Genomic DNA, 25,255 nt, shown 5'->3' on the forward strand with positions numbered 1-25,255 from the left:
AATGAAATTTTCTTAATTTTATAATTTTTAAAATTTGTTCACTTCCTGCTTTCCTAATATAGTTTTTTATTTTTATTTTTTTTATTTAAATTTTTGTCACATATTTTTGTATTAGACATTTGTACTCATTCATCCATCATTACTCTTGTGCCCTACTTTTGAAATGTACTTTTTCCCTTCACATGCCGCAAGGGAAAGAATCAGGACTTCATATGAGGGACGACATGCGAGGGCAACTAAAAGAGGCCTCATCTGTGACCTCGAAGGCTTTCTGTGCTTTCCGAAAAGAGATGGATCCTGATCTTGAAGGCCTGTGCCAGAATAGCGAGGTACCCGGGACTGAAGAGGCCTTGGAGGAAACCCGCATGAGCCAGGCCATTGCTATCATGAAACCCATCTTACGGTTCCTTCAGCTTCTGTGTGAGAACCACAACTGTGATTTGCAGGTGATCGAAATTACCTTCTGGTCTTCATTTGATTTGACCGGCGGCTGACTTTTTTTATATGTCTGCACTGTATTTAGAACTTTTTGCGCAACCAGAACAACAAGACCAACTACAATCTAGTTTGTGAGACTCTTCAGTTCCTGGACTGTATTTGTGGGAGCACCACCGGAGGTCTTGGACTACTTGGCCTTTATATAAATGAGAGCAATGTTGACCTGGTTCTCCAAACCTTGGAAACCATCACAGAGTACTGCCAGGGTCCCTGCCATGAAAACCAGGTAGATATTATCTTGGAGTTTGAAACCATTAAAAGCCATTAAAAGCCATTAAAAGTGTGTAGGACTTTTCCACTGAAATGTCAACAATTTTACTAATGTGCTCCAATGTTTGATGTTTCTAGACATGTATAGCCAAACATGAGTCAAATGGCATTGACATCATTATTGCGCTGATAGTGAATCCCATCAACCCTCTGGGGAAGAACCACTTGGACCTGGTGCTGGACCTCAAGGTGAGGCCACACATACAATTGGGAAAAAAAGTGTTTTTACATCTATTCACGCTAAGATGGGAGCTAATTTCTAAATCTTGATGTCTCTGAATGAGCTCCCTCACAGTTTCTCCAAAGTTCTGTAATATTCCTCATCCAAGTATTAATTAATGCCATGTTTCCTAGAACAATGCTTCCAAGCTTTTATTGGCTATAATGGAGAGCCGCCATGACAGCGAGAATGCTGAGAAAATTCTCTTCAAGATGAGACCCACGGAGCTTGTGAGTGTCTTGTTGTGTGATATTTACCTACTTATACACTCCTGATCAAAATTTTAAGATCAGCTGAAAAATTGCAAGAATTTACATTTTTGATATTAAGGCGCTTTTGATCGAAGAGTTCCAACTAAAATGAAAGGAAAAGTTTACAAAACTGTGGTGGGACCAGCCATGTTGTTTGGTCTAGAGACAGTACCACTGAGGAAAAAACAGGAAGCAGAACACTTGTAGCAGAGATGAGGATGCTGAGGTTCTCATTGGGAGTGACCAGGATGGATAGGATCATGAAACATCAGAGGGACATTACATGTTAGAAGAAGTCTTGGAGATAAAGTCAGAGAGGCCAGACTGAGATGGTTCGGACATGTCCAGAGGAGAGATAGTGAATATATTGGTAGAAGGATGCTGCGTTTAGAGCTTCAAGGTAGGAAGTGTAGAGGAAACCAAAGAGGAGGTTTATGGAAGCAGTGAAGGAAGACATGAGGGGAGTTGGTGTGAGAGAGACGGATGTGGAAGATGGGGTTGGATGGAGGAGATTGTTTTGCTGTGGCGACCCCTGAAGGGAAAATCCCAAAGAGAAAGAAGAAGAAGGATCTTAAGTAGAAAAGCAACAGGAAGTGGGAATTAGAAAAACATTTTGCGTAAGCAATTTATTGCAAACAACCATTACACTCAAATCTTAAGTCTTAGGTCTTAGGTCGTTGGTCTTAGGTCTTAAGACCACACCTAAAATAGAATAGAATAAAGCAGAACAGTCATGATGGATGCCCCTTGCAATGTAGCCAACTGCTGTTTGACGCCCCTGCACAATCTGAAACTGATATACCTGATAAAATGACATTGAATTTACATTTTTGCTTTTAAGGTTGTGGTCTGTTGATCAGCTGATTGCTAACCTATTTCAGGTTAATGGTTGTTGGCAATAAATTGCTTACTCCATTTTGAATCCCCTATTATTATCATCTTAAGATCCAAAGGTGCAAAATGTACATTTTGTAAAATTTGACTGATTGTTCCTCAGGTGGACGTCATGAAGGAGGCCTATGCTCAGGCTCTGGAAAGCGAAGAGGACGGGGACGGTGCTCTAGACCACATCAAACCACTGGATGTTGGACATAACATTTACATCCTGGCCCACCAGGTAGTAGGAAATCTTTGTCTCCCTTGAGTTTGTCTTCAATGTTTAGCTTTTTGAGTGTGACAAGGAATATTAATACATTTTTCAGAAGTTCCCAGACAGTGAAGAAATGTTCTTTGGTTATTTGAATGTTGTCTTTGTCTGTTGCCTGTTAGTTGGAAAAGGCAGGTTGAGTCTATTTTCCTGGTGACTTGGTTCACCTAAACAACATAATATTCCTTGTGAATAGAGTACCGTATTTTCTGGACTATAAGTCGCTCCAGAGTATAAGTCGCACAAGGCCAAAAATGCATAATTAAGTTGAAAAAAACGTACATAAGTCGCATTTTTTTGCAGGTAATTTATTTTACAAACTATTTGACCAAAACAGACATTACGTTATCTTGGAAGGCAAGTTCTAACAATAAAAGAATAGAGAACAGGCTGAATAGGTGTAAGATATGCTAACACAATGGTTATTCAGCTACACAAAAAATAAACATAAACAGAAAAGGTGTCCAGTGTTTATGTAACATAAACCGATTTTTCATTTATAAGTCGCTCTGGAGTATAAGTCGCAGGAACAGCCAACCTATGAAAAAAAGTGAGACTTATAGTAGGAACTAATCCATATGTTATGGTAATGGTAATGGTTTTATTTTATTTGAACATGCATCAGATTACAATTGAATGCATCACATAATCAGTTCACAGTTCCACATGTCCAAAAGGAGTAGGAAGAAGCAAAGCTTATTAAATCCTACCCCTCCATCTGGTACTTTTACAATCAGTAACTGTTAAATTTGTTTACTTCCTGCCTTTTTAATATAATTTAAGTTTTAAAAAATATATATTTTCCTAAATTTTATAATTTTTTAAAATTTTTAATTTGTTCACTTCCTGCTTTCCTAATATAGTTTATTTTTTATTTTTGTCACATATTTTTGTATTACACATTTGTACTGTTGTAACTGTTACATTTGTTCACTTCCTGCTTTCCTAATTTTTTTCAATTTTTTTTTCAATTTTTTTTTTCTCACGTACCGAAGTATGAGGTGATCTGACCATCCAATGACATAATGGGTACCATAGTAAGTGTCAATATAGTGATATATATAGCACATCATGACTGGTTCAAGACTCTTCATCCTTGTATTTAGCAAACATCAACTGCTTGTATTGTTTCTTGAATTGGCTCATCGTTGTGCATTGTTTGAGGGTCTTACTCAATCCATTCCATAGTTTGATTCCACATACTGAAATGCTATGGCTTTTTAACGTAGTCCTAGCATATAAGTGTTTCAAATGTACTTCTTCCCTGAGATCATATTTCTCCTCTCTTGTAGAGAAGTATTGGATGTTATAACTTGTTTATTGTGAATGTTGATCTGAAATTAGTGGAGAAGAAAATGCTTAAGAAATAATCACTAGGTGGGAACAGGTATGGCTTGTCACTCCACTAAGAGGACCATGAAAACAGAAAAGGAATGCAACAATATGCTATATATATATATGTACGGTTACTTTCAATTTAGTGATCCAATAGGTTTTGTGGCTTCAATTGGGTTCTTAAAACGGCTCTTTTGATGCCAACCTCTGAGCCACTAAACCTACTGTTTACGTCGGCCATTATAGTAAGTTGTGGACTGGCAAATCAAATCATGTGTTCAATCAATTGGTCACTGATTGACAACGTATAATATCTGAAACAAATGTTTTTCTTGCATCCCAGCTGGCTCGACACAATAAGATCCTTCAACAGAGTCTGAGGCCGGGATCAGGATTAGGACCTGGATCAGGGTTGGACCCAGACAATGACAAAGACGATGCACTTCACTACTACGCCAACCATACAGCTCAGATTGAAGTCAGTATTATTCAATTTTTTTTTTATTCTCCGAATCTACAAAAAAAAACAAATCACTAAATTTGTTTGATTTCCCCAGATTGTGCGTCACGACCGCACTATGGAGCAAATTGTATTCCCGGTCCCAAACATCTGCGAGTACCTCACCCAGGAGTCCAAAGTACGTGTGTTCACCACCACTGAGAGAGATGACCAGGGCAGCAAGGTCAATGACTTCTTCCAGCAGTTTGATAACCTCTACAATGAGATGAGTTGGCAGAAGAAGATCCGAAGTGAGTCTTTCATTTCTACTGTAAATCACTCAATAATAGTTTTGTTAGAAGCTGAACGGTTATATTTTTTGCGACTGTGGAATTTATTTTTTTTTTATAATGACTACCAATGACTACCTTTGCATCTTCATGTTTGGTGGAGGTAATTAATGCAATTTTATGCTTTCTGTTTTGTGGTGTAGAAAATAAGGCTCTGTTCTGGTTCTCCCGCCACATCTCTCATTGGGGGAGTATCTCCTTCTACCTGGCCTGCCTGCTCAATGTCTGTGTGGCCGTATTCTACCCATTTGGTGATGATGGAGATGAAGGTGAGACATATAATGAAGTAAATATTATTTCACATTTTATTTCCACTTGAATTAACAACTGGGCGGCACGGCGGTCGAGTGGTTAGCGCGCAGACCTCACAACTAGGAGACCAGGGTTCAATTTCACCCTCGGCCATCTCTGTGTGGAGTTTGCATGTTCTCCCCCGTGCATGCGTGGGTTTTCTCCGGGTACTCCGGTTTCCTCCCACATTCCAAAAACATGCTAGGTTAATTAGCGACTCCAAATTGTCCATAGGTATGAATGTGAGTGTGAATGGTTGTTTGTCTATATGTGCCCTGTGATTGGCTGGCGCACCCCGCCTCTCGCCCAAAGACAGCTGGGATAGGCTCCAGCACCCCTCGCGACCCTCGTGAGGAAAAAGCGGTAGAAAATGAATGAATGAATGAATTAACAACTAAAGTCCCATAGCTCGGCCACTTGGCTTTTGTGACTAAAATGCCCAAAGGGTAGCCGAGTGACTGGATAATTTTTTTTTTTTGAACTAATATCCTAAGTGAGGTGTGAACAGCACATCTTGTCACCATGGTTCTGTGAATGAGACAATTACTTTCTACTTGCCACTCAATTACCCGCAAGGGAACTGATGATGCTTTGCCTTGACCAGCATAAATCTGTGTATTTTAACAACAGAGAAGTAGAGGTTTACAACGACTGTATAGTTGGACCAGAACATATATAACACACACACTATTTTATGCTTATAATTTTACTTCAATTATTTGTCTAATTTTATCTGTAAAAGTGTTATACTATCACTTTAAACATCAGAACACATCAAACTATGTCATTTAATTTTACAGTTAATTGTACAGTTTTGTTGTTATTTTTACTAAATAAGACATCCGACGGGGGCTGCACGGCGGTCAAGTGGTAGAGGAGCTAGGAGACCCGAGTTCAATCCCACCCCGGCCATCTCTGTGTGGAGTTTGCATGTTCTCCCCGTGCATGCGTGGGTTTTCTCCGGGTACTCCGGTTTCCTCTCATATTCCAAAAATTAATTGGCGACTCCAAATTGTCCATAGGTATGAATGTGAGTGTGAATGGTTGTTTGTCTATATGTGCCCTGTGTCATATATATGTCATATTCTGGATGGTGGATGAGTGGTTAGCGCGCAGACCTCACAGCTAGGAGACCCGAGTTCAATCCCACCCTCGGCCATCTCGAGTTTGCATGTTCTCCCTGTTCTGTTTCTCCGGGTACTCCGGTTTCCTCCCACATTCCAAAAACATGCTAAGTTAATTGGCGACTCCAAATTGTCCATAGGTATGAATGTGAGTGTGAATGGTTGTTTGTCTATATGTGCCCTGTGATTGGCTGGCCACCAGTCCAGGGTGTAGAAGACAGCTGGGATAGGCTCCAGCACACCCTGCGACCCTTGTGAGGATAAACGGTAGAAAATGAATGAATGAATGAATACATCCGACTTGCAAGTCATGTTGCCAGGTAGTATGTTTAAAATTTGAAATACTTACAAAGCAACTGGGGCGGCACGGCGGTCGAGTGGTTAGCACAAGGGTTCAATTCCACCCTTGGCCATCTCTGTGTGGACTTTGCATGTTCTCCTCGTGCATGCGTGGGTTTTCTCCAGGTACTCCGGTTTCCTCCCACATTCCAAAAACATGCTAGGTTAATTAGCGACTCCAAATTGTCCATAGGTATGAATGTGAGTGTGAATGGTTGTTTGTCTATATGTGCCCTGTGATTGGCTGGCGACCAGTCCGGGGTGTAAAAGACAGCTGGGATAGGCTCCAGCACCCCATGAGACCCTTGTGACGAAAAAGCGGCGGGCCGGATTCAAACGCTTGGTGAGCCACAAGTGGCCCCCGGGCCATAGTTTGCCCACCACTGTTGTAGCATATACTGTGGCACAGTCTCACTGATGCAGATATGAGCTCATATTTCATTTTTATACGTACTTATGTATGTATATGTATTGAGCATTCTAAGTCTAATATTGTATTTTTGTACTTTATGCTTTATTTTTATACGTTTCTGCAAAGAATAACTGACTGATGAAGTATTCTTTCATTGTTTATTTCTCCATCCAGGCACCTTATCACCATTATGCTCTATATTGCTGTGGGTAGCATTTTGGGTTTCCATCACTTTACTACCAGTACTACCCAAACCATGGGGCATCCTCTTCTTACTGGTCTCCCTGATTCTGCGTGCCATTTACACCCTGGGCCTCGGTCCCGCTTTGTTGCTGCTGGGGACCTTCAACGTAAGTGGTTGGTTCGCGATGTGCTGTTATTTCCTCTAAACGTGTTTTTGTATTCTCTTCCAGTTGTTCAACAAGTTAATTTTTTTGGTGAGTTTTGTCGGAAACCAGGGGACGTTCACTCGTGGCTACAAAGCAGTTGTGATGGACATGCTGTTCATCTACCATCTCGGCTATGCAATCATCTGCGTTCTGGGCCTCTTTGTGCATGAGTTCTTCTACAGCTTCCTCGTAAGACTTTTTTGATCAATGCCGTTTTTATTTCAACTTGAATAAATAATAAAAATAGCAACGATGATCTCTCCATACAGCTCTTCGACTTGGTAATCAGAGAGGAAACGCTGCTTAATGTGATTAAGAGCGTGACGAGGAACGGACGATCTATTATTCTGACTGCTGTTCTGGCCATCTTTCTGGTCTACTTCTTCTCCATCATTGGGTTCCTCTTTCTCAAAGATGACTTCCGCATGGAGGTGGACCGCCTCCCTGCACCAGGTCAGAATTCCATCACTCGACACTTAAATTATAAGTACTACTACCACATGATGGCAGTGTTACTTGAAGTAAAATATAGGATGTAAATGTTTTGATGTATATAAAGTTTTCATGACTGATTTCACTTGAGATAGCGACTTTTCAAACAACGGCCTCACTCTTTTTTCTGTCAGGATATCCGACTCTGTAGATCAGGGGTCTCAAACTCATGGCCCGTGGGCCAAATGCGGTCCGCGGGACACTAGTTTGAGGCCCCCGCCTTGATATGAAAGTTTCATTTGTTTAATGAATGTATGAATGTTTAATTTGTTTTTTGATTTGCTTATTTATTTTTCCATCTAATTTTGTGTCGAAAAATTAACATTAAATGTTTATTTAATAATTTAATAATAAATAAAAATTAATGTGTTAATTTGTTTTTTGATTTGCTTATTTATTTTTCCATCTTATTTTGTGTCGAAAAATAAAAATTAACAATAAACGTTTATTTAATAATAAATACAAATTAATTTGTTAATTTGTTTCATTTGTTTTTTGATTTGCTTATTTATTTTTCCATCTAATTTTGTGTGGCAAAAAATAAAAATTAACATTAAACATTTATTTAATAATTTCATAATAAAGAAAATTCATTTTTTTAATTTGTTTCATTTGTTTTTTGATTTGCTTATTTATTTTTCCATCTTATTTTGTGTCGAAAAATTAAAATTAACATAAAACGTTTATTGAATCATTTAATAATAAAGAAAAAATAATTTGTTAATTTGTTTCATTTGGTTTGTGATTTACTCATTTATTTTTCTATCTAATTTTGTGTCAAAAAATAAAAATTAAAACATAAAACATTTATTTAATAATTTAATAATAACTAAAAATTAATTTCTCATAATTTATAATAATTTAATGTTTTATCAGAGAACCAAAAGCACTGAAAAAGTAGAGGGTATAGCAGAAGCAGAAGCATTGAAGTTTTTTATTTATTTATTTTTTATTTTAATATATATATATATATATATATATATATATATATATATTATTTTTTTCCCTGATGTGGCCCAGCCTCACCCAGACCTTAGCTCCAGTGGCCCCCAGGTAAATTGAGTTTGAGACCCCTGCTGTAGAGAAAACTATGAAATGAGCTCTATGGACTCATAATAGCTTATAAATCATTTCTACATATATTAAATCAAATAAGAATTACGTATTTTTTATAACAATAGTGGCCAGTAAATAACCGTTGGTACAAATGTACGTATGCAAACGTGTTGTGAAAACGCTGCAGAGTGTGGGTGTGTTAATGAGCTGTGGCTCGGAGCGTCGCGCAGTCAGGAGATACAGCCAGCAAGCACATGTGCACCTGTTGCATAACCTGGTGGCCGTGCCATCCTGTGTACTGCTCAACAGACCACACACACACACACACACGGCTTATGTAACCAGCGGCGCTCGCAGCTCTCTGGCGGTTGGCTCGGGGGGGGGCTGAGGTGCAAAGCTTCATCAAGCCTAAGGGGGGAACACTATCCATACAGCTATTTTCTAACAGCTCCGACCCCACGGACCCCACCACAACCTCCTCGGTGACTTCCATCTTTTGTCCGCTAACTAAGACCACTTCCTGTCTTCCCCCCCCTTCCCGATCCCGATGCTGCTCAGACGTTTGCTGCTGTGCAATTGATTTGTTCAGGCTTTTTTCAAGCAACACTTCCACACCCACCCACCCACCCAGCAGCTGCTGGCTCGGTTTACATAATAATCATATTCTTCTTGCCAATTACCAGCACTGATTAGAATTAGGAGTCATAATGTTAAAGCCCAAAAAAAAAAAATTCTGTTTTATGACCAGGTTTATGGCAAGGTTGCAACCATGGGACCTATAGAGGCGGTTCATTGGGATGGGGGTAAAACATTTCAATATGGCCGTATGCCCGTTGGCAGATTTTTCATTCATTCATTCATTTTCTACCGCTTTTTCCTCACAAGGGTCGCGGGGGTGCTGGAGCCTATCCCAGCTGTCTTCGAGCGAGAGGCGGGGTACACCCTGGACTGGTGGCCAGCCAATCACAGGGCACATATAGACAAACAACCATTCACACTCACATTCATACCTATGTCGCTAATTAACCTAGCATGTTTTTTGGAATGTGGGAGGAAACCGGAGTACCCGGAGAAACAGAACAGGGAAAACATGCAAACTCCACACCGAGATGGCCGAGGGTGGAATTGAACCCTGGTCTCCTAGCTGTGAGGTCTGCGCACTAACCACTCGACCGCCGTGCCGCCCGGCAGATTTTTCCTTCTTTGTTATTTCGAACATGAAAATCATCCAAAACACAACAAACCAACCATAAATCAACATGAATAAAAATACCTATGTACATATAAACATAAACATGTTCGAAAGGGAATGGGAAGAAGTCAAGACTTATCTAGTCCCACCCCCCCAACCACCCAGATTCCAGCCTCATCCCGATCAACAATTTTACCCACTTTGAAGGTTATTTTGCCAGTACTCCATACAAGATCAATGTCATTCACAATTATTATTATTAGTATTATTATTGTAACGGTGTGTCTTAGGCTGGCCCCAATAAAAGGCCAATCTGAAGTGTAGTGAGGGAGCAAAACCGTTTATAGTGTTTATATGACTTTGTTGTAATGTAAACAGGGGCTGCACGGCGGTCTAGTGCTTAGCGCGCAGACCTCACAGCTAGGAGACCAGGGTTCAATTCCACCCTGGGCCATCTCTGTGTGGAGCTTGCATGTTCTCCCCGTGCATGGGAGGGTTTTCTCCGGGTACTCCGGTTTCCTCCCATATTCCCAAGACACATGCCACAAGATGTTCCGACGCTAGTGGGAATGGTAGTTAGCTAGTTAGCTAGCTAGTGGTAGACAGTGATCATACTACGGAAAACAAGTTATAATTGTTCAATGTTTGCATGTCGGGGTTGGGCGATACTTTATAGTATATACATTTAATAATAAAATTACATATACCAGGCTGCACGGTGAATGAGTGGTTAGCGCGCAGGCCTCACAGCTAGGAGTTCACACAATTTCTAACCCGTGCATGCGTGGGTTTTCTCCGGGTACTCCCGTTTCCTCCCACATTCCAAAAACATGCTAGGTTAATTAGCGACTCCAAATTGTCCATAGGTATGAATGTGAGTGTGAATGGTTGTTTGTCTATATGTGCCCTGTGATTGGCTGGCGACCAGTCCAGGGTGTAGATGACAGCTGGGATAGGCTCCAGCACCCCCGCGACCCTCATTAGGATAAGCATTAGAAAATGAATGAATATTGATTGAGTGAATTAATACGAGGCATTATATTATATTATATTTTTATTATCCATTAAACCACTTTACCACTGTGCTTCCCAGTCAAAACAACTCATCATGTAATTATTTTTTGTCTTTTTTAGGTTTATTTGATAAGACAAAGGTGGGAGAATCATGTATGGCAGACAGCTGCTCTGTTTCCTCACACAAAACCGTTGCGGGTAAGTTTGTCACATTAATCATCATTTGCAAATATTATGTCAATAGCCATTATGTCAATAGTATACATGGACCCAAATATTCCAATTGCATTTGGTTTATTTGCTCAAACGGAAAGAATTGAGCAGGGGTGGAATATTCCTTTCCACAATCCGATTGAGGTATCTTGTATCCGCTCAATCGGAAAGTTGTCAGACTGTGTTCTTCTTCGTGGTGTTTTTCTTCTTCTGTTGTTTATTGGCGGTTGGCAAGCAGCTTTCGTGTGCATTAGCGCCATCTGTGGAACAGAATCTAAACCCTTCTATACGCCATTCACAAGTGCAGTTTTATTAAAAAAGAAAATATATATCTATATAAAACATGTCCTGAGTTTAATTGTAAAATATTAGCAAGATTGAATTTGATCTTTTCCTGTTTAAATTTATCTTATTTTTTATTTTATTTATTAATTTATCTTATTTATCTTCATTCATTCATTCATTTTCTACCGCTTTTTCCTCACGAGGGTCGCGGGGGGTGCTGGAGCCTATCCCAGCTGTCTTCGGGCGAGAGGCGTAGGGTACACTCTGGACTGGGTCGCCAGCCAATCACAGGGCACATATAGACAAACAACCATTCACACTCACATTCATACGTATGGACAATTTGGAGTCGCTAATTAACCTAGCATGTTTTTTGGAATGTGGGAGGAAACCGGAGTACCCGGAAAAAACCCACACATGCACGGGGTGGCCGAGACACAGAGATGGCCGAGGGTGGAATTGAACCCTGGTCTCCTAGCTGTGGGGTCTGCGCGCTAACCACTAGACCCCTGTACCGCCCAATTTTCTTTATTAATTAATCTTATTTATCTTCATTCATTCATTCATTTTCTACCGCTTTTTCCTCCCGAGGGTCGCGGGGGGTGCTGGAGCCTATCCCAGCTGTCTTGGGGCGAGAGGCGGGGCACACCCTGGACTGGTGGCCAGCCAATCACAGGGCACATATAGACAAACAACCATTCACACTCACATTCATACCTATGGACAATTTGGAGTCGCTAATTAACCTAGCATGTTTTTGGAATGTGGGAGGAAACCGGAGTACCCGGAGAAAACCCACGCATGCACGGGGAGAACATGCAAACTCCACACAGAGATGGCCGAGGGTGGAATCGAACCCTGGTCTCCTAGCTGTGAGGTCTGCACGCTAACCACTCTTCCACCGTGCCGCCCTTATTTATCTTATTCAAACTAAATTTCAAGACTGGACAAACGAAAAACTGGCAATACGGAGTTATTCCAACAAGTGAAAGAAAAACTCGAGGAAGTCGGTATCACGTGATGTTGATGTTTACGTTTTAATGGGCATGCCCTATTGACTATTCTGGTTGATTTTCACGGCGCATGTAGACACGCGATTGGAATATTCCTTTCTATGGATACCATTGTTTCCTGAAAGGTCATTCGGAAAGAGAAAAACTGGTCTACTGTCGAGTGTCTGTAGTGTAAAGACTGGCAGAGAAGTGTAATATTGGTCCGTGTGGCAACACCTGCCTTGTTCCTCTGATAGACTTTTTGATGCACGTGTGAGGTCGTGGTGACATTTTCTAACATTTTTGGTTAGTGGTGTGCCGCAAGATTTTTCCAATGTAAAAAACATGAAAAAAAAGGTTGAAAAACACTGTGTTACAGCATATCAATGACTCCATTACTAGCTAGCTGCTATTTACTATTTACAACATTGAGACTTTTCTTCCTGTTTTGGTGCACTGTTTACATTTTATGTGTGTGTCTGTGTGTGTTACAGATGACAACGAGGGAATCGAAAGGGTGTGCGACACTCTGCTCATGTGTATTATCACAGTGTTAAACCAAGGATTACGAAATGGCGGCGGTGTCGGAGATATTCTCCGAAGACCCTCCAAAGAGGTCAGAAAACCATTAAATAACTTTTATAAAATATCATTTATTTTTCATAGCTAATTTGCAATTTTTGTTATTATGGACCATGAAGGAGCCGCTGTTTGCAGCCCGTGTCGTTTACGACCTGCTCTTCTTCTTTGTCGTCATCATCATTGTCCTCAACCTCATTTTTGGAGTCATCATCGACACCTTTGCAGATTTAAGAAGCGAGAAACAAAGAAAGGAGGAAATACTTAAAACGACGTGTTTTATTTGTGGTGTGTATAACTCTTGTGGTCCAAAAAAAAAAATAATAATAATATAATATAGTTAAATAAAGTGTTTAGATAATATCTTTTATCATTTTTCAGGTTTAGAAAGAGATAAATTTGACAACAAAACAGTGTCCTTTGAAGAGCACATCAAGTCTGAGCACAATATGTGGCATTATCTTTACTTCCTGGTTCTGGTGCGAGTGAAAGATCCCACTGAATACACCGGCCCAGAAAGCTATGTCGCACAGATGATCGAGGTTAGTATACCGTAAGCTTTCCCACTTACACACACACACACACACAAGCATACAATATTTCTGGGAAATCTTGTACAAGGAATGAGACATCAGGAACTCGCCATAATTCACTTGGTCTGGTCTCTGGTCTAGACTCGGGATGTGTTTCTTTTCTCCACCTTCATTAGTGAGATGACTTGCGTGATACGCTTGTTCGGCAATTAAACATGGCTGCATAGAGTTAGCACGGTGTCTGCGCTGAGGTAGTATTTACTCTGCTGAGATCCTTGCCCTCTGGGTTAGAATGTGGTTAAATAGCAATTAAAGTCAGTCTAACTCTATTATCATTAGCACTCCAAATTGCTGCACTGACACCTAGACCAGAACGTGAGGGATGCAGTAGCAGCTAAAGGTGTTGCTATTGGTTTAATGCAGGGGTCTCAAACACACGGCACACAAGTTTGTTTGTATATATGTGCCCTGTGATTGGCTGGCGACCAGTCCAGGGTGTACCCCGCCTCTCGCCTGAAGACAGCTGGGATAGGCTCCAGCATCCCCCATGACCCTTGTGAGGATAATCGGTAGAAAATGAATGAATGCATTATTATTATTATTGTACTCGTGTTTCTTAGGCTGGCTACAATAAAAGGCCAGTCTGAAGTGTAGTCAGAGCGCAAAACCAAAAGTGTCGCGTTTATAGTGTGTATATATGGCTTTGTTGTAATGTAAACAGGGGCTGCATGGCGGTCTAGTGGTTAGCACACAGACCTCACAGCTAGGAGACCCGAGTTCAATCCCACCCTGGCCCATCTCTGTGTGGAGTTTGCATGTTTTCCCCGTGCATGCGTGGGTTTTCTCCGGGTACTCCGATTTCCTCCCACATTCCAATGCAGGGGTCTCAAACACACGCCCCTCGGGCCATATGTGGCCCGCAGGACACTAGTTTGAGGCCCCCGAAAGTTTAATGTTAGTGCGGCCCGCGCAAGTTTGATATGGATGCTGTATGGTATCATGTACCCAGAAAAAATTATTACGTTTGATTAATGTTCATGTTAAAGGTTAAATAACTGTTAATAGTTATCCTCCCTATCCGTGTGGAAGTGGCAAAAAACAAAATTTTACACCAAATCATATGAAAACTGGAGCGTAGGACTTTAACCAAAAAAGTGCGCCTTCCTCTCCAGTCAGAGTAATTTTTTTGAGGGTGAGGATTCCCTGTGAACCTGTTCATTCATGAAATGGAAAAATAACAACCCACACGTGCAGTGCTACTAATACTACTCCTTTGGGACCAAGTTATGTTGTCGAATAGTATCATGTTACTCAACATGTACTCTTGATTGTGATTGTGTGTGTTGGCTGGTGTTTACGTGTGCAAAGGGACAGTGGCTGCAGGCCCAGCAGGTACTGCAGCAGCCACTGCGTTGTTACATAACCCATCTCAAGTGGCCTGCTAATAGCTCAGCCTGCCTGGCACGTGCTATCCTGTCCCTTTGACTCTCTCTCTCTCTCTCTCACATATGCACACACACACACACACACACACACAAAACACTGTCACATTATGAGCCTTCCATTTCCAAAACACATACACCAACCACGTTGTAGACAGAAGAGCAGCAGAGGTGGCAGGAGACTAAAAGAGACTGCACTTGTCATGTATACTGAAGGCGGAGGTTAAATTTTGCTTAATGGGATGAAGTCTATTGAGGTTTATATAACAAATGACAGTGTTATGTGTCCTTTGTGTGTGCGATTAACTGTGAGAGACGCCACTATCATCGTATCTCTCTGCTAGTGTTTGAGGAGCCATATAAGGTTATTTTGCCAGTACTCCATACAAGATCAATGTGTCATTCACAATTATTATTATTATCATTAGAATTATTATTGTTATTGTACCGGTGTCTTAGGCTGGCCCCAATAAAAGGCCAGTCTGAAGTGTAGTGAGGGAGCAAAACCAAAAGTGTTGTGTTTATAGTGTATGTAAGACTTTGTTGTATGAATGTGAGTGTGAATGGTTGTTTGTCTATATGTGCCCTGTGATTGGCTGGCCACCAGTCCAGGGTGTACCCCGCCTCTCGCCCGAAGACAGCTGGGATAGGCTCCAGCAACCCTTGTGAGAATAAGGGGTAGAAAATGAATGAATGCATTATTATTATTATTGTACCAGTGTGTCTTAGGCTGGCCACAATAAAAGGCCAGTCTGAAGTGTAGTGAGGGAGCAAAACCAAAAGTGTTGCGTTTATAGTGTATGTAAGACTTTGTTGTAATGTGAACAGGGTCTGCATGTTGGTCTAGTGGTTAGCACACAGACCTCACAGCTAGGAAACCCGAGTTCAATCCCACCCTGGGCCATCTCTGTGTGGAGTTTGCATATTCTCCCCGTGCATGCGTGGGGTTTTTTCCGGGTAAACATGCTAGGTTAATTGGTGACTCCAAATTGTCCATAGGTATGAATGTGAGTGTGAATGGTTGTCTGTCTATATGTGCCCTGTGATTGGCTGGCGACCAGTCCAGGGTGTACCCCGCCTCTCGCCCGAAGACAGCTGGGATAGGCTCCAGCCCCTCCTGTGACCCTTGTGAGGATAAGCGGTAGAAAATGAATGAATGCATTATTATTATTATTATTATTATTATTATTATTATTGTACCGATGTGTCTTAGGCTGGCCCCAATAAAAGGCCAGTCTGAAGTGTAGTGAGGGAGCAAAACCAAAAGTGTTGCGTTTATAGTGTATATATGGCTTTGTTGTAATGTAAACAGGGCCTGCATGGTGGTCTAGTAGTTAGCACACAGACCTCACAGCTAGGAAACCCGAGTTCAATCCCACCCTGGGCCATCTCTGTGTGGAGTTTGCATGTTCTCTCCGTGCATGCGTGGCTTTTCTCCGGGTATTCCGGTTTCCTCCCACATTCCAAAAACATGCTAGGTTAATTGGCGACTATTGTCCATAGGTATGAATGTGAGTGTGAATGGTTGTCTGTCTATATGTGCCCTGTGATTGGCTGGCGACCAGTCCAGGGTGTACCCCGCCTCTCGCCCGAAGACAGCTGGGATAGGCTCCAGCAACCCTTGTGAGAATAAGGGGTAGAAAATGAATGAATGCATTATTATTATTATTGTACCGATGTGTCTTAGGCTGGCCCCAATAAAAGGCCAGTCTGAAGTGTAGTGAGTGAGCAAAACCAAAAGTGTTGCGTTTGTAGTGTATATATGACTTTGTTGTAATGTAAACAGGGTCTGCACGGTGGTCTAGTGGTTAGCACACAGACCTCACAGCTACGAAACCCGAGTTCAATTCCACCCTCGGCCATCTCTGTGTGGAGTTTGCATGTTCTCCCCGTGCATGCGTGGGTTTTCTCCGGGTACTCCGGTTTCCTCCCACATTCCAAGACACATGTTCCGACGTGAGTGGGAATGGTAGTTAGCTAGTTAGCTAGCTAGTGGTAGACATTATAGACATTATAATTGTTCAATGTTTGCATGTCAATTTGGGCGATACTTTTTATATATATTTAATAAGAAAATTTACATATACCAGGCTGCACGGTGAATGAGTGGTTAGCGCGCAGGCCTCACAGCTAGGAGTTCACACAATTTTACAGCAATTCCACCCTCGGCGGTGGTGCCCAGATGGCTAATGGTGTTGTTTTTGCCCGAGGCTCCTGAGGTTCCGGTCGGTCCGATGTTTCTTGGTAGTGGTGCATTTCTGCACGTACAGTATAGAACAGTGCATTGATGAAATGATACACAGAGAAGCGCATGGACGTCTCTAAATTCATGCACATTTAGCTGAGGAAATTGATCAGTGAAGCATCGGAAAATGCTAAGTCATTCAGACCAACAGCACCATTGGAAAGGGAAATAGAGATGCAAATATTCAGTTTCTTTTAAGTATGTAGTAATTAGGGTTAATTTTCCTGCAAAAAGTGATTTTATCAAGTTTTTTTAAATATGAAAGGCCAGAAAAAGGAAAACTTTTTAAATTCTAAAATGTTTATTTTGAAGCAAATCCTTGAAACTCTGCTTTTCCAGTCTTAAGTAACCATTTAAAAGCTATGACCAGTACCAGTGCATCACCATCCATCCATTTTCTATGTAGCTTATTATTATGCTAAAGCCTATCCCAGTCGACTTCAGGGCATATAATATAGACCAGGGGTCTCAAACTCAATTTACCTGGGGGCCACTGGAGCTAGGGTCTGGGCAAGGCTGGGCCGCATCAGGTTTTCCAAAAAAAAAAAAAAAACGGATTTATTAAAAACAGAAAAATATACAAACTTTTTCAGTGCTTTGGTTCCGATTTTCTACAATAAAAGCTCTGATAAAACATTCCACTGTTCTCAAATATCTTAATTTTTATTTTTCTACACAAAATAAGATGAAAAATAAACAAACAAATAAAGAATAAAGAAAATATATCAATCAGTAATAAATAATTATAATAATAATAATAATAATAAAACGGCAAATAATAAAAACTTAAGAAACCACATATTGTTTTTTTTTTTCAGATTAAAATTAGCAAAGCATTATTAGAGCCCTGTAGACATGACAAAACACGACTATAGTCACATTTATACTTTTTTATTTACAACATATTGCGCAACTGCAGGGTCTTGAGACACATGCTAACTAGAGAGCTAGCGACCTAAACGGTAGCCTTCAAGTTATTTCCTTTAAACTTAAATAGCCAAAAACTTACCACTTCCACACGGATAGGGAGGATAACTATTAACAGTTATTTAAACTTTAACATGAACATTAATCAAACGTAATATTTTTTTTCTGGGTACATGATACCATACTTGCGCGGGCCGCGCTAACATTAAACTTTCATATCAAGGCGGGGGCCTCAAACTGGTCTCCTGCGGGCCACATTTGGCCCGCGGGCCGCATGTTTGAGACCCCTGGTATAGACAATAATTCACAATGACATTCATACCTATGGACAATTTGAATTGTCATTATGCATTGATTAAGTTTTAATTAAACAAAGTATTCATGTATACACAGCTAACTTTCCTCTTCTGACTCACCCTCCTGACTTAGTATGTGTCAGTCTGTCCTATCGTTTTTTTTTTTTTTTTCCCATCCCTGAAATCTATTATTATATATACATATATAATACAAGTAGGCGGGAGAATACCTCCTTCCTCCTACAGAAAGCACTACGGCGGTGCCAGTCACATCCCACTGAAGGCACCATTGATGTCATTCTTATCAAAACTGGCCGAGTAATGTGTTATGCAAGATCAGCTGACGGCACTTTGACTCACGTAAGAGCATGCACGTTGTAAAAATAAGACATTTCACATACGTACCTTCCATGTTCATGCGGATGCACACCCACACACGGACAAACACAGACACACTTTGCATCACACATTTAAGTCCATTATGTAATGCCAAGGATTTATTATTTTCAGTGACTAAAAACATTCAAAATGTGTGGTTCCTTCAGCTACAGTTGGGATTTTCTCTGTCAGTGCTGGGCGGCTCGCATGCAAGCTCATGGACTGCACAATTACTAAATAATAAGAAAATAATAAAATAATCTGAGATTTTGAGATGTTGCTATGTTATTTAAAAAAAAAACTCTCCTGAGGTAAGAGGAAAGTTTCTGTCCTTCCTGAAAAGCTATGCTCTATTTCCCTTTGACACGTATGACACAACAGTTAGCATGCTAGCTCATAGCAAGATAACACTACTTACAGAAACTGCTAAGGACAGTAAGTAGTGATTTTGCATTATGCCATAAAGGCACATCATATTTTAAAATAGCCTACCCACGAATATGCTAACAGTTAGCATGTTACCTTGTAGCAAGATTGCACTAATACTTTGTCGTACTTAAGAACTACGCTAACATGCCGACAGTTAGCATGCTAGCTCATAGCAAGATTGCATTAATACTTTGTCGTGCTTAAAAACTACACTAACATGCCGACAGTTAGCATGCTAGGTTGTAGCAAAATAGCACTACTGACAGAAACTGCCAAGGACAGTCAGTAGTGATTTTGCATTATGAACTACATCCTATTTTAAATTAGTATAACCACTAAAATGCTAACAGTTAGCATGCTGTCTTGTAGCAAGATAGCACTAATACTTTGTTATATTTAAGAACTACACTAACATGCCGACAGTTAGCATGCTAGCTCATAGCAAGATTGCACTAATACTTTGTCGTACTTAAGAACTATGCTAACATGCCGACAGTTAGCATGCTAGCTCGTAGCAAGATAACACTACTTACAGAAACTGCCAAGGACAGTCAGTAGTGATTTTGCATATACCATAAATGCACATGCTAATTTAAATGAGCATAACCACTAAAATGCTAACAGTTAGCATGCTATCTTGTAGCAAGATAGCACTAATACTTTGTCGTACTTAGGAACTACGCTAATAACATGCCGACAGTTAGCATGCTAGCTCATAGCAAGATAGCACTAATTCTTTGTCGTACTGAAGTACTACGCTAACATGCCGACAGTTAGCATTTAAATGAGCATAACCACTAAAATGCTAACAGTTAGCATGCTACCTTGTTACAAGTATTGAAAGTGCTAAGGACAATCCGAAGTGATTTTACATCATGCCGTAAAGGTACTGTACATGCTATTTTTAATTAGTACTTTTACTTAAATGCAAACATGCTAACAGTTAGCATGCTAGCTTGTAGCTAGATAGCACTAGCTAATATGTAATGATTTTAGATCATGATAGATAGATAGATAGATAGATAGAAAGACTTGACATCATGCCATGTAATTTTGTCTACAATAATAATAATAGCTAAATAATAATAATAATAATAATAATCAGATTAATAATACTAGCTAACTCTTACGCATTTCCCCAATAAACCTCCAGTCTGACTTCTGGCCTTGATAGATGACAGTGACTCATATTTACATCAACACTCTGTTTTTGGAGTGGGTAGAGATTGAAATGCCATTATTTTTCAATTAATATACGACCATTATTTACGGTAGCCTAGAGACACAAATGTTGGTTACGCTGTCACACTGATGTGCAACGCGAGGAACAAGCTTCCGTTTTTCACGCAGGGGTGATTTATATTTCAAAGTTGATGGCAGTTCCTCACACCCCAGTGTTTACGCCTCCCTTGCAACGTGGCCGTAGCGCAGTAACACTCCCTGAATCACACCCTGCTGCTGGAGGCTGACTGAGCCAAAATTTGCTGCCACCGCCGCCGTCTCCTTGACATTCTGACTCAGCTCTATTTCGACCGTTATTCACTTCACATCCTTTCTCGCTATTTCTCTCACACCCCGTCTCTCCCTCATCTCTCAGGAGAAAAACTTGGAGTGGTTCCCCCGAATGCAAGCCATGTCTCTGGTGAGCAACGAGGGGGATAACGAGCAGAATGAGATGCGATCCCTGCAGGAGAAACTGGAGAGCACTGTCACGCTGGTAGCTCAGCTCTCCGCCCAGCTTTCTGAGCTCAAGGAGCAGGTAAAGGGACCATTTCATATGACCGCTATGAACCGTAGATATGGCTTGGGGGGGGGGGTGACTGCGACATAAACCGCAGCTTCTCGAGGTAATCCTTGGATTTAAAACGTGCGGTCCAAGAGGTCATAGCAATTAGGGTCATTTCCTGTGACCTCTTCTCGGGACTGCAGTCTCACTTCCCGTACATCGTCTAATCCCACAGACTTGTCCCTTTCTTGACTTGACTCCATGGCCACTCTACAAGTCAATCGTTATACATAGCGCCGCCTGATTGGCTGACCGACATGTCAATCATGAAGGGGGGGCGGGTGTGTCCAATTTTGTATTTAGAGAGGAGAAATATGATCTCAGGGAAGAAGTACATTTGAAACACTTCTATGCTAGGACTACGTTAAAAAGCCATAGCATTTCAGTATGTGGAATCAAACTATGGAATGGATTGAGTAAGACCCTCAAACAATGCACAACGATGAGCCAATTCAAGAAACAATACAAGCAGTTGATGTTCGCTAAATACAAGGATGAAGAGTCTTGAGCCAGTCATGAAAAAAACATTAAACTATATTAGGAAAGCAGGAAGTGAACAAATGTAACAGTTACCCATTATGTCATTGTATGCTCATATCACCTTATACTTCGGTACAGGACAAAAAAAAATAAAAAATTACAAAAATTACAAAATAAAAACCTTATTTGTTCACTTCCTGCTTTCCTAATATAGTTTTTTTTTTTATAATAATTTTTATATTTTTGTCACGTACCGAAGTACGAGGTAACCGTCAATATAGTGATATATATAGCACATCATGACTGGTTCAAGACTCTTCTTATTTTATTCTTTGTAATTAGACCAACTCTTCCGATTGTCCAAAATACCCAACTTCCCTATACGGTTGTCAGACCTTCCTTCAGTGGCCTTTAATGTCCGTAGTGACAGGTGAATATAATTTAAAAAGTTCTCCTCAGGCTGTTTGGATGACTACACTGCTGGAGCCTGACTGATCACTCTCATCACCTGCCTCCCTGGCATGTGATTCCGGTCACAGGCTTGTCCTTGTTCCCTTGTTCCTGTTCTGACAGACGTGTCAAAGTAATGCTGGCACAAACAAAACAACACCCCTTGTCGACATATAGTTTTGTCTGTAATGTCTACCGACCAGCTGATTCCTATTGTCATGGGTTGAAATCCACCAGTGTCGGCTCTTATACCTAAATTATAGCTAAATGAACTCACCGCTGAACATTCCGTCTCAATAGTAAGACCGCTATACTGTTTAATTAGAACTACGCTAATGTGCCGACAGTTAGCATGCCGGCTCGTAGCAAGATAGAACTAATACTTTGCTGTACTTAAGAACTACGCTAACATGCCGTCAGTTAGCATGCTAACTCGTAGCAAGATAGCACTAAAACTTTGTTGTACTTAAGAACTACGCTAACATGTTAGCATGCTAACTCATAGCAAGATAGCACAAAACTTTGTTGTACTTAAGAACTACGCTAACATGTTAGCATGCCGGCTTGTAGCAAGATAGCACTAAAATTTTGTTGTACTTAAGAACTACGCTAACATGCCGACAGTTAGCATGCCGGCTTGTAGCAAGATAGCACTAATACTTTGCATGTACTTAAGAACTACGCTAACATGCCGACAGTTAGCATGCTAGCTCGTAGCAAGATAGCACTAATACTTTGCTGTATTTAAGAACTATGCTAACATGCCGACAGTTAGCATGCCAGCTTGTAGCAAGATAGCACTAATACTTTGCTGTACTTAAGAACTATGCTAACATGTTAGCATGCCGGCTCGTAGCAAGATAGCACTAAAATTTTGTTGTACTTAAGAACTACGCTAACACGCCGACAGTTAGCATGCCGGCTCGTAGCAAGATAGCACTAAAACTTTGTTGTACTTAAGAACTACGCTAACATGCCGACAGTTAGCATGCTAGCTCGTAGCAAGATAGCACTAATACTTTGCTGTATTTAAGAACTATGCTAACATGCCGACAGTTAGCATGCCAGCTTGTAGCAAGATAGCACTAATACTTTGCTGTACTTAAGAACTATGCTAACATGTTAGCATGCCGGCTCGTAGCAAGATAGCACTAAAATTTTGTTGTACTTAAGAACTACGCTAACACGCCGACAGTTAGCATGCCGGCTCGTAGCAAGATAGCACTAAAACTTTGTTGTACTTAAGAACTACGCTAACATGCCGACAGTTAGCAAACCGGCTTGTAGCAAGATAGCACTAATGCTTTGTAGTACTTAAGAACTACGCTAACATGCCGACAGTTAGCATGCTAGCTCGTAGCAAGATATCACTAAAACGTTGTTGTACAATGCGTACCATAGTAACTGTCAATATAGTATGTATAGCACATCATGACTGGTTCAAAACTGTTACATTTGTTCACTTCCTGCTTTCCTAATATAATCTCGCCTCATTGGAGCATTTATCGATGTGATGTCATAATTCCTCATATTGGCGCCAGAATTAGTCCGATAATTATCATGCAGCCATGGTATATACGTATATATATAACAAAAATAACCGCTTCTTCATCCAAACTACGTCCAAATATGTTTGTCTCCTCCGTAGATGACAGAGCAGAGGAAGAACAAGCAGAGGCTTGGATTCTTGGGTCCTCAACAGACAAACCATCACATCCCGACCCACTGAGGTTCCCAGAACCCAATCAGGATTAAACCATTTCCTGCCTAAAGGGCAATACCAAGCAAAGACACAGGATTTGTCACAAAGTGCTTTTTGTATGATGGACATCACCCGCCTTACGGGCCAAAAAACTGCCTCGTGGGCTAACCCCTCGCCATTTTCAGCAAGCGAAACCGCTTGTTTGCAGAGTGACTCTACTCGGAATGATTGAGTAGGCTTGACACATATCTGCCAATATGGTGTTAGCAAAGCGTTCGTGTGCCCAAGCGAGGGAGAAGGGAATTGTTGGAGTAAAGATTTGTTATTTTGCTGTCTCAGACCTTCAATTTTCTTAACCCCGGTTGGTCAGAAAATAGACCCAAGGTAACAAGATCCGTGTTTGGCTAAGAACTGGGTCATTTAATCTGAGTAACTTCTCGTAGGCTTTCTATAGGATTTTACATTTTTTGTTAAATGTTTATAACAGGTGTATTATTTTTTTACTTTTTGAAAATGCTGCCTTATTCATTTTTTAAAAACTGGATTAGCAATTGTTTAATATGCACTTTTTTCCATTCAAAAGGGAGAAATATGTAACTGGAGACTACTTTGGGGAGTATTGCTTTCAACTAAGATGCATTCACTGCACCGCGTCATTTTCTGCGCTTGTTCAGATTTCCACAGTGTACTGATTTAAAATGTGAATAAAATGGATTTGTACTTCTTGTAGAATTTACTTGAAGGTAATTTTATGTCTAAATCTTACATCGGCATCTCTTAAGTTAATACCAATGTTTGTGTCGTCTTCTACTCTTTCTTAAAATGTGGAATAAATGTTAACAATGATCTGTTTCCGTCCTTCCTGAAAAGCTATGCTGTATTTCCCTTTGACACGTATGACACAACAGTTAGCATGCTAGCTCATAGCAAGATGGCACTACTTACAGAAACTGCTAAGGACAGTAAGTAGTGATTTTGCATTATACCATAAAGGCACATCCTATTTTAAATTAGCATAACCATTAAAATGCTAACAGTTAGCATGCTACCTTGTAGCAAGATAGCACTAATACTTAGTTGTACTTAAGAACTACGCTAACATGCCGACAGTTAGCATGCTGGCTCGTAGGAAAATAGCACAAATACTTTGTTGTACTTAAAAACTATGCTGACATGCCGACAGTTAGCATGCTAGTTCGTAGCAAGATAGCACTAATACTTTGTTGTACTTAGTGTACGCTTTTTAGCGTAGTTCTTATCGGCGTGTCAGCGTAGTTCTTAAGTACAACAAAGTATTAGTGCTATCTTGCTACGAGCTAGCATGCTAACTGTCAGCATGTTAGCATAGTTCTTAAGCACAACAAAGTACTAGTGCTATCTTGCCATGAGCTAGCATGCTAACTGTCGGCATGTTAGCGTAGTTCTTAAGTACAACAAAGTACTAGTGCTATCTTGCCACGAGCTAGCATGCTAACTGTCGGCATGTCAGCATAGTTCTTAAGTACAACAAAGTATTAGTGCTATCTAATACTTTGGTGTACTTAGCGTAGTTCTTAAGTACACCAAAGTATTAGTGCTATCTAATACTTACTGTTAGCATGCTAGCTTGTAGCAAGATAGCACTAATACTTTGTTGTACTTAAGAATGACGCTAATATGCTGACAGGTAGCATGCTAGCTTGTAGCAAGATAGCACCAA

The 25,255-nt window shown here is 40.6% G+C and overlaps 1 protein-coding gene across 4 annotated transcripts in view; it reads left to right on the top strand.

Annotated features, from left to right (window-relative positions):
- Positions 1-24,402, top strand: part of itpr2 (inositol 1,4,5-trisphosphate receptor, type 2) — an 81,624-nt gene extending 57,222 nt beyond the window's left edge. For 3 of the 4 annotated variants that reach the window (XM_058074847.1, XM_058074845.1, XM_058074843.1), the window contains exons 41-57: positions 193-446; positions 524-724; positions 847-957; positions 1,123-1,218; positions 2,237-2,356; positions 4,065-4,199; positions 4,279-4,471; positions 4,654-4,779; positions 6,851-7,026; positions 7,090-7,254; positions 7,335-7,518; positions 10,940-11,017; positions 12,804-12,925; positions 13,011-13,176; positions 13,270-13,430; positions 20,736-20,897; positions 23,503-24,402. In XM_058074847.1, coding sequence (XP_057930830.1) covers positions 193-446; positions 524-724; positions 847-957; positions 1,123-1,218; positions 2,237-2,356; positions 4,065-4,199; positions 4,279-4,471; positions 4,654-4,779; positions 6,851-7,026; positions 7,090-7,254; positions 7,335-7,518; positions 10,940-11,017; positions 12,804-12,925; positions 13,011-13,176; positions 13,270-13,430; positions 20,736-20,897; positions 23,503-23,583 — 2,531 coding nt within the window. In that variant the 3' untranslated portion in view covers positions 23,584-24,402. The remainder of the gene's footprint in view (positions 1-192; positions 447-523; positions 725-846; positions 958-1,122; positions 1,219-2,236; positions 2,357-4,064; positions 4,200-4,278; positions 4,472-4,653; positions 4,780-6,850; positions 7,027-7,089; positions 7,255-7,334; positions 7,519-10,939; positions 11,018-12,803; positions 12,926-13,010; positions 13,177-13,269; positions 13,431-20,735; positions 20,898-23,502) is intronic. The other variant, XM_058074846.1, reaches the window with a different exon arrangement.
- The last annotated feature ends 853 nt before the right edge of the window (positions 24,403-25,255 follow it).

This window comes from Doryrhamphus excisus, chromosome 6, assembly GCF_030265055.1.
Source record: "Doryrhamphus excisus isolate RoL2022-K1 chromosome 6, RoL_Dexc_1.0, whole genome shotgun sequence".
Taxonomy (NCBI): domain Eukaryota; kingdom Metazoa; phylum Chordata; class Actinopteri; order Syngnathiformes; family Syngnathidae; genus Doryrhamphus; species Doryrhamphus excisus.